Consider the following 18,845-nt stretch of genomic DNA (forward strand, 5'->3'; position numbering starts at 1 on the left):
TGCTTTCCCAGTGGGCTGTGCACAGTGACAGCGGCGAGGAGCAGGGGAGCCTGGGTTTGTAACTTGGGGCTATCAAACTCTCGGGGAACTGGGAAATGTCAAGAGGCCCTTAACTGGGGAAAGCATCTTACAAATCTGAATTCCCTCAAGACCTTGAATTCTGTTCAGAACCTTCCCACCATGAAGATGCACCCCTCTGACACCGCTGACCACCGGCTCCTCTCCAGCACCAGGCGCCTGACTCATCAAGGCAGGTGTAAGGGGTTAGAGGTTAAGAGAGAGAGAAAAAAGAAGAAAAAAAAGCACCAGGCTTACTGACTTTGCAGAGCTTTTTCTGGGGTGATCTTTAAAGAGAAACACATCTATATAGAGATTAAGTATGTCATTCACTTACAAAAGAAGAGAAAAAAACCCAGAATCCTAAGAAAATCTCTTTAATTTTCATCTTTCGGAAATACATTTTTCATTTCTTTTTAATTACCATGATACAAAAATGTTAAATATCTAACAATGATCTGTAGGAAGCAGATCCACGGGATTCTGTCGCTGCTGTGATCTGGTTTGACAGAGAAAGGCTGGTACAGGGTGTTGATTTGTTATGATTTCACACACATGCACACGTACGCACACTTGCCACCTCACCCCCAGACACCACCAGACAAACAGACAAGACACTGGCTAACACACGGAATGCTACCTGGGAAAACAGAAATTAACTTTTCATTTGTACACCCCACCATGAGAAACTCACATCTTGGGGGAGGGGGAAACCACCTCTAAATAAATATGCCCCAAAGGTCAAGGCATGTGTTGACGGTGGTAGACATCTTCCTACCAGGAAAACAAGCTTGGGAGCTTCGTGGTTTCAGGCAGCAATGATGAGAAGCAGGCAGACACAACCGAATTCTTCACGGGAGGCCGTACCACACCCCAGGGCTGCCCCTGGGCCTGAGCGTGAACCTCTCGAGAAGTTCAACCCCAAATTCATGGTCACAGCACACAAGAGCGTCGGCTCTTTCTGCGGGTCTCACGGTTGGCCTTCCCCTTCGGGTGGATTCGCACACACAGATCTGTGACTGGAGGGTTTCACACGAGCAACAAGTAATGACCTTAATGACCTGATGAATCATGAACACACGACAGTCGACAACACGCTGAGTGCCAGCACATGGGTGAGGCTGAGGAGGGAGGAACACAGCCTTGAAAATAAAAACTGGGGTTTTTTCAGGAGACACACTTGGTTTCAGGCTCCTCCCACACCACAGTGGATTCAGTGAAACGCGGTATGGCTTCCAAACGTGCCAGCTGCTTCTTTCCTTCTCGGCAACAGCACCAGCGGGGTTGTTCCACTCCGGTCTTGGTTACCACGTGTCGGGGACTTCGAAGAGCTTGGCCGAGCTGTCCGAGATGCTTCCTGGTGGGCGAGGACAAAAGAAGGTGAATAAGGAGAGGGCTGCCCTGGCCGGGGGAAAGAAAGAGGAGCTGCCTGGACAGGGTTGACCAGGGCCAGGCTGGGATGGTCTTGTCACTGGAGAGCAGTGCCCGGCATACAAAGGCCATGCTGCAGAAATATCACCGCAGGATCCAGGAATGCCTCCTGCCTGGGCATCTGTACTGACTTCACAGGAGTTACGCATCCTCTAGTGAGCACACACTCCCATATTCTTTGCTAGCCAGCATGCCGGGCAGAGAAGGCAGTGGCACCCCATTCCAGCACTCTTGCCTGGAAAATCCCATGGACGGAGGAGCCTGGTAGGCTGCAGTCCATGGGGTCACTAAGAGTTGGGCATGACTGAGTGACTTCACTTTCGCTTTTCACTTTCATGCACTGGAGAAGGAAATGGCAACCCACTCCAGTATTCTTGCCTGGAGAATCCCAGAGACAGAGGAGCCTAGCAGGGGGTCGCACAGAGTCGGACACGGCTGAAGCGACTTAGCAGCAGCAGCAGCATGCCAGGCACTTAGTTCATTTAACCTTCATACAAGCCTGGTTTAGTGGCAGGCTTGTTTTATGGCAAGTGGCTGAGATGGGGGTCCAGATGCCCCCAGAACCGAGATCCCTGCCAAAGGCCTGGGAAGATGAGTTTCTCTGTGCTGCAGTGACTGTTAACTAGACAAGAAGTCTCAGGGGCTGGTGGCTAGATAGTGGCTAGAGGGAAGCTGACCAGTGGGGGTTGACATCCCAAAACAGATCTGCAAAAGCAGCTTGTAGCTCTTTCCTATTTCAGCAACACTGGCTATAGACTTCGTGACTTAAAGGAGCCTCTTCTGTTACAAACAGTTTCACCCCAAAGTTACAAGCCCTTCTTCATTCGGAAACACTATGTAACAGCAGCAGCACCATTGGGTCACTGCTTGGACCACCGATGTCCACAGCCAAGTACATGGGAACTAAGTCAGGAAACAGCATGTTCATGATGGAAAATGTGACCGGCTAGGTGCTCTCATACCCGGGATATCATGCATTATTTAAGCCTTAAGGTAGGGTTGGCAGGGAAACAGGCAAAGCCAGCCCCAGCTAACAGTCCAAGACTGAAAAAGGGGAGAGGTCTGTGATGATGCCTGAAGCGGAGAGTAACTTTCAAAAACAGAGGGGCACTTGTTCAGCTGAGGGTGGTTACTGCCCGTGACAGGAAGGCCTAAAGGTAACTAGGTCCAAACACGTGAAATGACATGAGGATTTCTGCTGGCATGAGAATCCACCCCTCTCCTCCTTTACTGAGATAAAACCCAGAGAGACAGGATGAGAAGAGCAGGAGAGGACGTCATCTCAAGTGTTCTGTCGGGAGTCTCAACGGCTGCATGGAACACACGTGTCCCAGGACTGCTCCAGAGAACTGAAGGTGAGCAGGAGATGGTCCCCATGACCAAGTCCCATGATCCAGTTAGAAAAGGAAAAACGGTGGGACTTCCCTGGTGGGGCAGTCGTTAAGAATCTGCCTGCCAATGTGGGGGACGTGGGTTTGATCCCTGGTCCAGGAAGATTCCATATGCTGTGGGGCTACTAAGCCCACGAGCTGCAACTACTGAGCCCGTGTGCCCTGGAGCCTGTGCTCCGCAAGACGGGAAGCCACTGTAACGAGAGGCCCTCGCACTGCAGCTACAGAGCAGCCCCCTGCCTGCTGCAACTAAAGAAAGCCCTCGCCCAGCAACGAAGACCCAGAGTAGCCAAAAACAAATAAATGCATAAAACTTAAAAAGGAAAGAAAAGGAATAAAGGCTATTGAAAGACAAAGCAAAACACAAACAGTCCCCTCCAGGGAACAACTAAATTCTGCAGATGGCCCAGGATAAGATTAAACTAGCCTGACCCCCTTCTCAACCACCCAGTCACACAGTACTTGATAGGGAGGAAAACTGACATCAGTAAGGGCGTTTTTGTAACTCACATATCAAAGAAATAATACAGCAGCCTATCAGATATTCTAAAGGCAAAAGCCACAAGGCCAAATGTTGGGGTGGGGGTGGGCGCTGAAATGAAACTGAGAGGGAAAAAGATCTATGGCTAAAAGCAATGTGCTGCCATCCTTACCATGGCACCCGCCCCTACCTGGGTGGGAGTGCATGTGAGTCTGGCGGCACGCCGTCCCACACACAGAAACAGGACTTCCTCGGTGGCCTGGGGGTTAAGAATCCACCTTGCAATGCAGGGAACACAGGTTCGATTCCAACTAAGCCTGAGCTCTGTGACTACCGAGCTGTGCACTACAAGGAAGATCCTGCGTGCTACAATCAAGACCAGATGCAGCCAAAAGCAAACAAAAAGAAACCACACAGCAGTGACTCTGTGGAGAGCAAGTGAGAAACAATGGAATAAGCAGAAACTGGGGAGAGAGGCAAGCGTGGTGGGGCTGTCTCAGTAGCTGTAAGACGCTGAGCAACTCTCACTGCCGTATCTGTATGGTACACTCAATGCTATTCTGAGCCTCAGAGGATTTCCATGATTCAGCTATGTTCCTGGCACAGAGCCAGTTCTGAATGCTCATTAGCCCCTTCCCCTTGTGGAGAAGGTGGCCCAACGCTGCATGTGGTTACTGCCTGGGGAAGCCAACAGCCTGCAGTCAAAGAGAGCTGCCTACAATGTGCAGCTGCTGAGAAAGGATGGTGTGCACAGAGCAACCAGAATTTCGTGAACCAACTAAAGGAAACCTAGACCAGAGGGGAGCTGAAGGTTAGTGCTGGTGCTCATTCCAGCACCTTCCAGAAAGGGAGAGCTGTAGACCGTTGAAGGATCCATTTCAAAGCTAATGGATAAGAAACTGTGGTCAGTTTTCCAGGAAACTCACTTTTCACAGCCCTGTGTGGTAACTAGAATGCAAAGAATTACTCAGGAACAACTTTTCTTTTTCAACAGAAACTTCAGGACATCTGTCTCCTGCTATGATGGACTGTACCTTGCATCATATACAAAATGGATGGTATATCTAAATGTAAAACCTGAAACTAGAAAACTTCTAGAAGAAAACATAGGAGAACTCTGCAATCTTGAATAAAGCAAAGCTTTCTCACATATGACACCAAAGGCATAATTCAAGGGGAAAAAATGATAAGCTGGACTCCATTAAAATGTAAAACATCTACTACTGAAAGGCACTGCTAAGAGAATGAAAAGCACCGTCCAGAAGAATCTGTAAAACACTCAACAGGACTTGTGTCCTGAATCCATAAGAACTCTCAAAATTCAATAAGAAAAAACAAACAAACAGCCCAATGAAAAAACAGGCAAAAGACTTAAACACTCATTTCACCAAAGAAGATATTTCAATGGACAAATAATCACATAAAAAGATATTTAACATTGTCAGTCATTAGGGAAATTCAAACCAAAGCCATAAGGAGATACCAGTCCACGTCACTGGGATGCCTACAAAGGACACCACCAGCGCTGCTGACTGCAGAGAGCCACTGAGCCCTGGTGGGGATGGGGAGCGCTGCAGCCACCCTGGAGAACAGTGGGCCAGGTTCTTACACAATTAAACATACACTTACCATCTGACACAGTAAGTCCACCCGTAGGTGTTTATTCCAAAGAAATGAACACTTATTTCACATAAAAACTGACACAGAAGGTTATATTTGCTAGATCCTCAGCTGCTAACACCTAAATGCCAAAGGCAAAATGGATAAACAAATAGTGGTATGTCTGAAAGTGGGTTGTTAATCCACAGAAGAAAGGAATGAACCAGCGAATTGGGTAACAGCACAGACAAACGTCAAAGGCCTTATGCTAAGGGCAAGACCTGAGGGGTCACGTATCGAATGATTCCATTTAAATGACCCTCGGAAAAGGCAAAATTACAGTGACAGAAAGCAGATCGGTGGCTGCCAGGATCTAGGGATGGGGAGGGGCTGACTGCAAAGGGGCACGAGGGAATCTTCTGGAATAGCTGTTTTATTTCTTGAGCACAGTGATGCTTATATGACTGTATACATTTGTCAAAACTATACACTTTGTCAAAGCCGGTACGCCTCAGAGTAATGACTTTCACTGTATGTAAATTGAATCTTAATAAAGCTGACCCTGCAAAAGGTATGAGGAATGTTGTTTAAAAAAATTTTTTTAATATAAGATATTATGCTGATAATTAAAATTATTTGACCAAGAGTTTTTTAAATGGGGGAAAACAAGATACTAGATGGCATACAGAGTATGCTCCCACTATGCATAAAAATGACAGGTAGAGAGAAATACTTGTTAACAGAGTACCAAGTAACTGTGGAATTTTATATTCTTCTATTTTCCTTCATTTTACTGATTTTCATCGTAAGCCCATTATTTTTATTAACAAAACAACAAAAGAAAGTAAAAAGTGGAAACAAAAGGTGACTGTTTCTGCTGATTTGCCTTTCACCTACTTAAGAGTTGAGGGTTTCCCTGGTGGCTCAGACAGTCAAGAATCCACCTGCAATGCAGGAGACCCAGGTTCGGTCCATGGGTCAGGAAGATCTCCTGGAGAAAGGAATGGCAACCCACTCAGTATTCTTGCCTGGAGAATCCCATGGACAGAGAAGCCTGGCTGGCTACAGTCCATGGGGGTCTCAAAGAGTCAGACATGACTTTATATTCACTTCACTCCATTAATTAGAGTTGAAAAGGAGCAACTCGGAGCTAAGGCAGCTCTTCCCTCATGTGAATCTGAAAAGGTATGCAGCACATCAGGAATCTGCCATCAAGTCGTCTCTACAGAGTGGAACTCTTTACATGGAAAGATCCTCTGGGGTGCCATATGGGAGTTTTTAACTAGGAAATGCTCCGAAGGGCCTGGTCATGGGGTGGTTTCCACATTAAGAAGGCAGGGCTCCCCTGGATGGCGTGTGGGGAGTCCCTGAGGGCTGCCTGCAGGAAGAGGAAGGGCACTCGCGGAGCACACTGCCCTGCAGTGCAGCATCCCCCTCAGTGAGGCTGAAATCCATATCTTAACTGAGTAATTAGAAAGCTCCTGGGGAGGCTGCTGGGCTTCCCTAGGCTGGCCACTCAGGTGACCGACAGCACCAACTGCAGACCACGTTTCTGACTTCAGGAGACCTCTGACAGCAAGAGGAGACTGCTGTTCCAAGTAGAGTCTCCATTTTCACACTGAACCCTAAGGGCTGAAGCTGGAAAAAAATCAGCAGATTAGTCAAGACTCCAATAAAACTCTCGGTTCTTGGAAAACATGGAAAGCTCTACTGTGTTGTGTTTTAAACGTGAGGGGGAAAAGAGACTTGGAACGACATCGCTGCTACATGACAAGTCACCAGGAACAGCCACAGCTCTTGGCCCTGCTCTGTGAACACTAAGAGCGTTAGACGTGGAACCTCGGCTATTGGACAGTCCATCTCTATTTTGAGACTGGCCAGTCCGACCAGCATCAGGCCACTGGAATATGAATTCACTTCCTCAGCAAGAGCAAGGGCGCTGTGGATACCCACCCATCAAACAGTGTCTGGGAAACACTTCTTAGAGACAGCTGACTCCAGCATATACAGCACACGGAGCTGTTTCCTTTATGCACCAATGGAGAGAATGCCTTGAATGCCCCAGAGGAGAGCAGACAGCATTATCAATCTCCATTAACTCCAATAAGTATAAAAGCGGGAGGACTGATAGTATAAATTTGCTTCCTGAAAATAGGATAGAAACAACTACATTCAGGAGAAAAACATTTACTAAGTCACATGACATGCAGATAAAAAGCTCCAAAAGGGAAGAATATCTTGGATTTTTATCACATGACTTCATCACAAGAAAGTCTGGGTGGGCAGCTGTTTCTGATCTAGAACGGCTGCCAGAAACATTCACCTTTGGGAAGAACCCTTCGCGTCCTCTGAAGTTAGGAGACACCACACACTGCAGCGAGGTTTGATGCCTCTGCTCTGGCTCAGACAGCCCTCCCCGCCACCCTCAATAGCAGCTGTATTTTACTTTGCCTATCTGTGATTCTTTGACTCTTTCTTCTCTCTATAAATCAGATAATGACATCTACACTTTACTCAGTTTTTACAATGACTAGATCACAAAGGACACTCCTAGCACAATGTCTGGTATATACTATTAAATGGTCATTTCTTCTGCAACTTAAGTCCTTTTGTTCTGTGGGAAGGCATCCAGTACTTAACTCTCAGTGTATCTTTGATATTAAGATGTATAACTAAGAAAAATGACACTGTTTGGGGGGGGATTTCTTGAGCATCAGTTGGCCAGAAATTGCTACGGTACATGCTATCCTGTGAAAAACAGTGAAAGTGTTAGTTGCTTAGTCGTGTCTGACTCTTTGAGACTGCATGGACTATAGCCTACCAGGCTCCTCTGTCCATGGAATTCTCCCGGCAAGAATACTGGAGTGGGTTGCCATTCCCTTCTCCAGGGGATCTTCCCAACTGAGGGATCGAACCCGGGTCTCCCGCATTGCAGGTGGATTCTTTACCATCTGAGTCACTGGGGAAGCCCATGTGATATCCCATGGCCCTACTTTTCGCTACCTTCCCCTTGGAAAGCAGAATGCTCCCTGCTGGTGGGAGACTGTCCTCTGCGTCCCCCATGCCTTCACTGGCAGTGCTCTGGGCACCCAATGCGCCCCAGTGAGTCATGGGGGCACCTGTCAAGGCACCGTCCCCACTGAGTTTGGGGGCTTCGATACAAAAAGATTTGCAGAATCCTGTACATACTAATATCAGAGAAGCCTTGGCCATCGTGGATTTGAGTGTCCACATAGAAGCGGCCAGTTAGACAGCAAGAGCAAAAGATGGGGCTAGGACCGAGATAAAAGCATCAGTGGCTCCCCAGGTGGCTCAGTGGGTGGAAGAATCCACCTGCCACACGAGAGATGCACGAGATGCGGGTCCATCTCTGGGTTGGGAAGACGCCCGGAGGAGGGCGTGGCAGCCCACTCCAGCGTTCTCTCACCCGGGGAATCCCATGGGCAGAGGAGCCTGGCGGGCCACAGTCCATGGGGTCACAAAGAGTCAGACACAACTGAGGTGACTCAGTACGCATGCATGGAAAAGAACTGGCAGAGTTATTCCTGGCTGAGAATTTCATCACTGGCCTTATAAAAGGAATTCATGCAAATCCTGTTATCACACTGTATGCTTTCATGTATTCAATCTGTTGAAGACATATTTATTGAGTATCTAATTCGTATAAGGACAAAATCCCTGCATAGAAGGTTAATCTATAGTGAGAGGGATGTATTTAAAATAATACTCAGATAAATATACCACCACCACATCTGATCTTGTTATAAAATAAAACTAGTGATAATAGTGTGTTCTCTGGAATTATCATTAAGTTTAGTGATGAAACACTTTATAGTTAAAAGAAAAAAAAAAAAAAAAGATACTGTCCCCAGTAGGACTGCTCAGCTTGATGCCTTAGAACCCTTCTCTGCAGGAAAAATGAAGCCACATTGTACCAAACACTCTAATCCAGTTCCACCTCTGGTCTCCTGGGACACTCTGAAGCTTTGGGAGTTTAACACAGACCCTTCAGAGTCTGAACTCTATTGTTGTTCAGTTGCTCAGGCACGTTCCACTCTTTGTGACCCCATGGACTGCAGCATGCCACGCTTCCCTGTCCTTCACTATCTCCTGGAGTTTGCTCAAACTCATGTCCATTGAGTCAATGATACCACCCAACCATCTCATCCTCTGTCATCTTCTTCTCCTCCTGCCTTCAATATTTCTCAGCATCAGTGTCTTTTCCAGTGAGTCAGCTCTTCACATCAGGTGGACAAAGTATTGGAACTTCAACTTCAGCATCAGTCCTGCCAATGAATATTCAGGGTTGATTTTCTTTAGGATTGACTGATTTGATTTCCTAGCTGTGCAAGGGACTCTCAAGAGTCTTCTCAGCACCAGTTAGAAAACATCAATTTTTCTCTGCTCATTTTAGGACCTCCTTAAAGTAACTGAGCAATCAAAACTGGTTGACCTGCCAGGCCCAGTACCTGGGATCTTGACCTACATCCTGCGGATACTTTTAGGACTATGTGCTCAAAACAAACCAGCTAAAGAGGATCCAGGGAACTTCCAGGCCTGCACTGCTGGAAGATCTAACCCAATGAATGGTGTTCTAGAAGAAAACTCATTGCTCTTAAGTTATCTGATTCAATTAAAAGTTGTCAAGATGTTTCTCTTTCTTCTTTAGCAGGACTGACAAAGAACTGAAAAAAATATACCTTTTTTTTTTTTAAAGCTCAAATCTTGTGGCAGTGACAGCTTTACTGTCAATCGGAGGGAAAAAGAGACTATTTAAATGATGGTGTTATAAATTCAAAACCCCAAATAACTCACAGAAAGTTTTCCCTTAAAATGATGAAAGTTATAAAAGGAACTAATCTATTAATGCAATCTATTATTGGGTATTTTAATATCTTTGAGACTGTGCTGAGATAGAAGGGAAAAAACCTAAAATCCTGTCCCTGAGAAGTAACAGATAATTTTAAAAAATTCAGGAGACTGAGAGGTGAAGGAAAGCTATACAAGAAGGGAAAAGCCCCCGATCCTGGTCATGCTGTGGGTGAGCTCTGACAGCCATGCTAACCTTTAGTATCTAACATCTGTGGAGCAGGCCCAGTGTGACAGGGGCAGCGGGCGTCAGAAGGGGCAACGGGCGTCAGAGCTGAAGACAATGTTGCAGATTAAAAAGCTCTCTCATACTTACATGAGGGAAACGAGGGGCGACGCACAGCCTGGAGGAGACAGTGAAAACACACAGCCCAGACTTCAAGTAAGAACTTACGCTTTCAGTTAAAGTGCAGCTTCAGCACAATGCATAAAAAGGCATCTGTGACACTTCTGCTGTCTTTGATTTCATTAATATCAATGAGATTCAGAAAACGCGCTGCAGGCAGATCAAGCCGTGTAAAAAGAGGAATTAACTGAAACACAATGCATTCTTGGCCTGGGTATGAATCAAGTTCCAGGGCTCCACCCTTATCCTTTGACCTGACTGTTGGTTCCAACTAACGGGGGTGACTGTCACGAAGTCAGATACAGGACAGGAGTAACTTCCCTCTCAGGCATCCCCTCATCCTAAGGAGACAACATGTAACTGCGCTTAAAAATATCCACTTTGTTGGAGGCCTGACTTCGTGCTCCGTGACCCAGGGCAAGTCACACAATCCTCAGGCCTTGGTTTCCTCCTTTCCTCTTTTCCCTCCTCCTTCCCTCCTTTCTTCAAAAATTTTTTAGTTGCAGTATAGTTGACTTACAATGTTGTGTTAGTTTCTGGTCTATAGCAAAGTGATTCAGTTATATATATACACACATATAGATGTTTTTCATATTCTTTTCCATTACGGTTTATTAGAGGATATTGAACATAGTCCCCCATTCGATACACTAGCACCTTGTTCATCTGTTTTATATATAGCAGTTTGTATCTGCTACTCTCAGACTCCTAGTATCCCTCCCCTGCCCTTTCCCCTTTGATAGCCATAAATTTGTTTTCTTTGTCTGTGAGTCTCTTCTTGTTTTGTAAATAAGTTCATTTGTATCGTATTTTAGAGTCCACATAGAAGGGGTATCATATTGTATTCGTCTTTCTCTTTCTGACATTGGCTTAGTATGGTTATCTCCAGGTGCATCCATGTTGCTGCAAATGGCATTATTTCATTCTTTTCTATGATTGAGTGATACCCCACGTATATATGTGCCACATCTTTATCCATTCATCTGTCAGTGGACATTTAGGCGGCTTCCATGTCTTGGTTACTGCATATAGTGTGGTTATGAACACTGAGGTGCATGTATCTTTTAGAATTAGTTTTCTCCAGATATATGTCCAGGAGTGAGGTTGCTGGATCATGTGGCAAGTATATTTTTAGCTTTTAAATAAGGAACCTCCATGCTGTTCTCCACAGTGGCTGTACCAACTTTTGTTCCTACCGACTTTTTTCTACACCCTCTATAGCATTTTGGAGAAGGCAATGGCACCCCACTCCAGTACTCTTGCCTGGAAAATCCCATGGACAGAGGAGCCTGGTAGGCTGCAGTCCATGGGGTTGCTACAAGTCAGACATGACTGGGTGACTTCACTTTCACTTTTCACTTTCATGCATTGGAGGAGGAAATGGCAACCCACTCCAGTATTCTTGCCTGGAGAATCCCAGGGATGGGGGAGCCTGGTGGGCTGCCACCTATGGGGTTGCACAGAGTCGGACACAACTGAAGCGATTTAGCAGCAGCAGCAGCGGCTACATCATTTATTATTTGTAGACTTTTGACGATGGCCATTCTGACCAGTGTGAGGTGGTACCTCACTGCAGTTTTGATTTGCATTTCTCTAACAGTTGGAGAAGGCAATGGCAACCCACTCCAGTACTCTTGCCTGGAAAATCCCATGGACAGAGGAGCCTGGTAGGCTGCAGTCCATAGGGTCACAGAGTTGGACACGACTGAGTGACTTCACTTTCACTTTTCACTTTCATGCACTGGAGAAGGAAACGGCAACCTACTCCAGTGTTCTTGCCTGGAGAATCCCAGGGACGGCGGAGCCTGGTGGGCTGCCGTTTATGGGGCCGCACAGAGTTGGACACGACTGAAGCGACTTAGCAGCAGCAGCAGCATCTCTTCATCTGTATGCCTTCTTTGGAGAAATGTCTACTTAGGTCTTTTGCCTATTTGTTGATGGGGTGGTTTGCTTTTCTGTTGTTGACTTGCATGAGCTGCTTGTATATTTTGGAAATTAAGCCTGTCAGTTGCATCGTTTGCAACATTTTCTCCCATTCCACAGATTTTGTCTTTTCAATTTGTTTATAGTTTCCTTTGCTGTGTAAGGGCTTCCCTAGTGTCTCAGACGGTAAAAGGGTTGTATAAGTTTGAGTAGGCCCCATTTGTTTATTTTGCTTTGTTTCTATTGCCTTTGGAGACTGACCTAAGAAAACACTGCCAAGACTTGAGTCAGATAATGTTTTGTTCTCTTCTAGGAGTTTTATGATGCCATGTCTTATACTTAAGTCTTAAGCCATTTTGAGTTTACTGTTGTGTATGGTGTGAGGGAGTCTTCTAACATGACTGATTTACATGCAGCTGTCCAGCTTGGCCAACACCACTTGCTGAAGATATTGCCTTCTCTCAGGCTTTCGTTTTCTTCATTGTAAAATGGACCATGATGCCTACTTCAGAGATTTGAAGGAAAGTGTTTCAGTCAAGTCTGAGGGGCAGAGCCAGGCCCTCTACAAGCACTTGGTCAGCAGCGGCTGTCCTTTCTGTTGCTGTGACAGCTTGCTGAGCAGGTTCTGGTCGGATCTCCTAGGCAGGGCCTTTTTCAGGCTCTGGCTGCCCTGCAAGCCCCCTCCTTGCCTTGCACTCGGGCCTGCAGAAGGTCTGAGCACCAAGGGCTGGGTGAGCTCCTGGGGCCTCCAAAGCATGTCTGGGGGATGGAGGGGATGTGGGACTCAGCTCACCTTCTCTTTCTGCTTTTGGTGTTTTTTTCCTGCTCCTTAAAAAAAATTATTTATACTTAATCTAAAAAAATTTTTTTAATTAATTTTTTGGCTACGCTGGGTCTTCACTGCTGCGTGTGGGCTTTCTCTAGCTGCAGCGGGGTTGGGGGAGCCTACTCCCTAATTGCAGTGCACGGGCTTCTCATTGTGGTGGTGTCTCTTCTCCGGCGGACAGTTGCCCCCTGCGGCATGTGGGATCTTCCCACATCAGAGATCAAACCCGTGTCCCCTGCATTGGCAGGCAGATTCTTAATGACTGGACCACCAGGGAAGTCTTTGCTCTGCTTCTTACTAGCTACATGCACATTTCCTTGCCACTCTGAGCTCAGACATCTGCCATCACTAAAACAAGGGTGAGTTCCTAGGTCAGAGCTGTTGTGAGAATGAAATTCAACCAGGAGAGAGAGAAGGCTCCTACTGCACTGTCTAGCACACAGTGGGTTCACAACATGTGTTCACTTCCCATTTCCTTTGCTTCTTACGTAACTCTGCTTACGAGAGAAATTCAGGCTGCCTGGGGTTGGGTTAGGACCAGTGAAAATTCTACTGAAAATAACAAGTGTAGGAGTAGAGCTCTGTGCAAACTCACATACATATTTAAAATACTCAGGTGACTTTACACACATCACAAAACCTCTAAACAATGGAGGAGAGAGAGAAGGTTACCAAAATGGGCGGATCATCTTTAACAAGGAGGCCCCTGCCAAGCCTCACACTATCCAGAGCCAGGGCTATTAAGGGATTCCTCAAATTAAAATGAAAATGATCCAAAAAACATCTGGTCCCGTTTTGGGCTACATGGGTTTGGCCATCAACTGAAGCCCTGATGTAATTTCTTCCCCCCAATGAGAGTTTCTAGAGCACTGTGGAGGACTCAGCTCCAGGCCCTTGGTTAGACTCAATACAAACCTGTCGGAGAAAGGTCCTTCTTCATCCTTTTTAGTTTCTTGGCCTTTTTCCTTCCCTCTGAGAGGGGTTCTGCACAGGGATCTGTCTGCTCAAGCTCAGTGTCAGAAATCTCCCCCGATACTCGGGCCTCCAGGCCAGCTTCTGCTCGACTGGGACTCAGGTTTCTCTTTCCTACTGTGCTGGTGGCTGTGAGACTGAAATGCAAATAGAGCAACAACATGAGGGTGCTGAGAGTAACTGGAAGACTAAGCCTATAAAAATATTTTAACACTCTTAATTCTATTAACACTTAACTAGCAATCAAACAATACAGTCAGCTGCTCCCTGTGAACTGAAGTCTAAACGTATACCTACAGCAAGCCTATTCAGAGGAATCTTCTGTATCAGACTTGTGCACAGATAGACACAAATCTAAGAGTGTTTAAAAGAAAAAAGTTTTAATGAAAATCCCGGGTCTTTATTTGATAGAGTTACAAACAGCCGATTCATTGGGAAAGCCCCTGATGTTGGGAAAGATTGAGGGCAGGAGAAGAAGAGGGCAATAGAGGATGAGATGGTCGTATCACTGACCATCATGGACATGAGTCTGAGCAAACTCCAGGAGCTAGTGAAGGACAGGAGGGCTGGCGCCCTGCAGTCCATGGGGTAGAAAAGAGTCAGACATGACTGAAAGACTAAACAACAATCCTAACAGAAGAGTCGGAGAAGGCAACGGCACCCCACTCCAGTACTCTTGCCTGGAAAATCCCATGGGCGGAGGAGCCTGGGAGGCTGCAGTAAAGAGTAAAGAGTCAGACACGACTGAGCAACTTCACTTTCACACATTGCAGAACGCAATGGCAACCCACTCCAGTGCTCTTGCCTGGAGAATCCAAGGGATGGCGGAGCCTGGTGGGCTGCCCTCTATTCGGTCGCACAGAGTTGGACACGACTGAAGCGACTTAGCAGCAGCAGCAACAAAAGAGTACAACAGACTAGCAGAGCAATCATAACAAAGCAGCGGTATGGATTACATTAAATCACAAAACAGCACTGTTACTTACATGCCTGCCTAACACATACACAGGAGAACAGGAGAATTCTTGATCTGTCTGCTGCCACACTACTTGTGCATTTGACTATACTTAAGGGGCATACCTCAGGGCTTCCTGGGTGGCTCAGCAGTCAAGAGTCTGCCTGCCAACGCAGGAGACACAGATTTGATCCCTGGGTTGGGAAGATCCCTGGAGTAGGAAATGGCCACCCACTTCAGTATTCTTGCCTGGGAAATCCCATGGACAGAGGAGCCTGGTAGACTACAATCCATAGAGTCGCAAAGACACAACCATACCCCACCTTCATAGAATCTTCTTCTATTCCAAAAAAGTGACTTGTCAAGATTATCATTAAACCTGGCTTCATTTTTAAAACTTTACAGGATTTGACATGCTGAATTAGATCAGATTACATGTCCTGATTTTCCTTAAGAAAGTTATGTTCCCTGAAATAGAACTTGATAAAAACAGAGACCACATGGCCAGTGTGAGTCCTGTCTCCTCTAAATGAGTCTTACAGGTTTTTTTTAAAAAACCATAGCCCCACGTTATGAAAAGCATAAAGAATCCAGTCATTCCCCCTAAGGGAGGCCATTCCAGCCCAGAGAGAAGGGTGGATAGCGAGAGAGAGAGAGAACGTGAGCATGCCCCTGGGTCAGCCTTTCCTAGGAAGTGAGTGCTTTAAAACAGGGGTCCCCAACCCCCAGACCATGGACCTGTACTGGGTGATGAACCAGGCCGCATGGCAGGAGGTGAGCAGTGGGCGAGCAAGTCAAGTTTCATCTGTATTCACAGCTGCTTTCCATCGCTCATATTGCCGACCAAGCTCCGCATCCTGTCGGATCAATGGGGGCAGCAGATCCTCATAGGACAGCGAACCCCACTGTGAACCGTGCATGGGAGGGATCTAGGTTGCAAGCTCCTTTTGAGAATCATCCTGAAACCACCACCTACCCTGGTCAATGGAAAAATTGTCTTCCATGAACCTGGTCCCTGCGGCCAAAAAGGGTGGGGTACCGCTGCTTTAAAAATGTTACCTATAAAGCACTCAGGCTACTCAATTATTCAAGTTCAGAAATGTTACTCCTGCACGTCCCTCTTCCCTGTACCTTACACTTGTGCACTCAGAAGAAGAAGGTGGTGGTGTTTAAAAGCCACAGGAAGCAGAACAGAGCCCAGAGCAGATGGCCTCTTAAGAATGGCTGGCTGGCCTGCCACTGTCTTCTTTTCACCTGTATTATCTGCAGCTTTCAGAAACATCTTTTATTGAGGGGACATGAAGAAAAGGGAGAATACCAATGGAAGTATTGGGGGGTGGGTATTAAAAATTCATGCTAAAGTTTGCTGTTTGAAAACTGACAATACCTTTAAATTTTTCTTAAAGACTGAAACTATTTTTGGTTGGTGTCAAGAAATTTTGAAAAATTCAGAAAGCATAAGTTGGAAGATAGTAAGGACATATCCCTCCATCTAAAAAGGGGTAGGAGGCCTAAATATTCCTCTGTGCTGTAAACCCTGGAACATGACAGCCTCTGAGACATAAATGTTTAATGAAAACTCAGATGGAACCATCGGTACTTCAAGAAATACAAAGTGCTGAAATATCCCTAACTGCACACAGAAATCTAGCGGATGATAAAGGTAGTAATCAGGGATTTCCCGGGTGGTCCAGTGGTTAAGAATCTGCCTTGCAATGCAGGGGACACAGGTTCGATCCCTGGTCCAGGAACTAAGATCCCACATGCCGAGGGGCCACAAGTGCCACAGCTAGAGAGCCTGCACATCGCAACAAAAGATCCTGCATGAGAGCCGAGGCGGTCGAATAAATAAATTTTTTTTGGTAATGGTAGTATTTAAATTCCCCTGGAGGAAGAAATGGCAACCAATTCTGGTATTCCTGCCTGAAAATTTCCATGGACAGAGGAGCCGGGTGGGCTACAGTCCAAGAGTCAGATACAACTGAGTGACTGAGCACATACATTCAAACTACTGGGGCAGAAATAAACTTTCAAAAAACCGGTGGTGGGACAAATGGAAAAAGATACACTAGACCCATTCTTTACCCATAAAAAAGAAAAAAATGTTAAAATGGATCAGATATCTAATGAATATGAACCTAAACACATACCGAAGGAAAACATGGATGAATTCCTCCAATACCTGGGTGTAGACAGAGGCATCATGACTCACTATGACTCACAATCCATGTGTAATAAAAGATTTATAAATCTGATCACTTAAAGATAAAAATCCACTGCATAGCACAGTGAAGACAAATGAGAAATCAGGAGAAAATATTGGTAAAGTGTTTCACAGATAAAAGGCTAATGTCTCTAGTATACAAGTAAAACTCAAAATTAAAGGGAAAAAAGACCAAAATTCTATAGGAAAATCAGCAAAGCTATGACTAAATAGCTCATTACATACAAAGATAGACCACACACACACGCCTCTTAAACACACAAAAAAATGTTCAATTACCCCTTATACACACAAAAAGATGTTCAATTCCCTTCATGATACAAAATAAAATGAAATATTGTTTCTCACCATTAGATTGGCAAAAACATTCAAATGCTTGATGAAATACTCTGTTGGTGAGACTATGAAAACAGGCACTCACAAACCACTAGTGAGAATGAAAAATGGTCCAACTCTTCCAGAAGCAAATGTGCCAGTATTTAACAAAACTATGTATCTGTTTACTCTTTGAGCTAGCAATCCCACTTCGAGGAATTCAGAAGATATACCTTCAACAATGCAAAAATATTTATGTACAAGATTACTCATTGCCACTTTATTTGTTATTAGGATATTTTCTTGCCAAATATCCAAATGTCTAAGTATAGGAAATTGGTTGAATAATCGGTTATAAACTGGTTGAATAAACTATGCTATGTATAGTCAATCTAACTAAGCAGTTACAAGAATGAATGATAATCTCAAAGAACTGATATGGAATAATTTCCAGTGAAAATGGTGAAAAAAGCAAAGTACAAACAAGCAATTTATGAACCTGTATTCCCATTCTTGGGTGGAATATTGGGGTGGGTGGTGGAATTAAAGAAAAAATCCCGAACTCTTCAGTAGGTTTGCTTCTGTAGTTAAATGAGTGAAGCGACTCTGAAAATGTCTGGATACACGATAATGCTTAGCAAATTAGTAAAAGTGTTGATGTAGTTGGAAAATAGATATGCAAATACTGGAACAGGAGAAGGCAAGGGGGACCCTGTGGGGATAGAATGAAACGGGAGATATGAGTATGGGCGTGGCATATCTTTTTTTTTTTTTTTTCATTTTTAGTGGCTATTTTCTATTACGTTTCCTATTTCCTTCTTTTTAAAGAAATATTTATTTGCTTGCAACGCAGGATCTTCAGTTTTCATTGCGGCATGCAGGACCTTCAGTTGAAGCATGTGAACTCTTAGTTGTGACATCTGGGATCTAGTTCCCTGATCAAGGATCGAACCTGGGACCCCTGCACTGGGAGCACGGAGTCTTAGTCACTGGATACCAGGGAAGTCCCCAGACTTGGGATTTCAAAACCAAGTGTGGGTACACGTGTGCATGTTTATCTGCGTATGTATATGACATATATGTGTATACCCATGCACATACTTCCCAGTATTGCCCACTGAAAGAACAGAAGGAAAAAAATTTCAGTGGTCACAAGCACATGTAGTGTCCACATTATAATGTCTAACACCATACCCCACTGAAAACAAAAAGGGCTCCTCAAAGAAGAACTTGATTCCAGGGCTGGGATAAACAAAGCACAAAATGAGCCCAGAGTATCTTGCTATACAAGAAAGCAGGAAACTGCTCAGGAGATGACAGTGGCCTGGCACAGGGACCAGGGACCGGGGTGCAAAGGGCTCTGACTGACCAAGCATGTGAGCACCAGAGTGATTTAAGGGTCAACAATACACTCTAAACCACTGAGAAAAGACAGGAACCCATGGGTCTGCATCAA

At 45.4% G+C, this 18,845-nt stretch overlaps 1 protein-coding gene across 4 annotated transcripts in view; it reads right to left on the minus strand.

The window, feature by feature from the left end:
- Positions 1-418: 418 nt before the first annotated feature.
- The window catches only part of PARN (poly(A)-specific ribonuclease), a 201,326-nt gene continuing 182,899 nt past the window's right edge, over positions 419-18,845 (minus strand). For all 4 annotated transcript variants that reach the window (XR_011252660.1, XM_069570169.1, XM_069570166.1 and 1 more), the window contains 2 exons: positions 13,839-14,032; positions 419-1,414 (listed from right to left, as the gene is read on the minus strand). Coding sequence is in view for 3 of the 4 variants with exons in the window: in XM_069570169.1 (XP_069426270.1) it covers positions 1,362-1,414; positions 13,839-14,032 (247 nt within the window). In the remaining variant the exon portion in view is untranslated. The remainder of the gene's footprint in view (positions 1,415-13,838; positions 14,033-18,845) is intronic.

The sequence above is a fragment of the Ovis canadensis genome, chromosome 24 (assembly GCF_042477335.2).
Source record: "Ovis canadensis isolate MfBH-ARS-UI-01 breed Bighorn chromosome 24, ARS-UI_OviCan_v2, whole genome shotgun sequence".
NCBI lineage: Eukaryota > Metazoa > Chordata > Mammalia > Artiodactyla > Bovidae > Ovis > Ovis canadensis.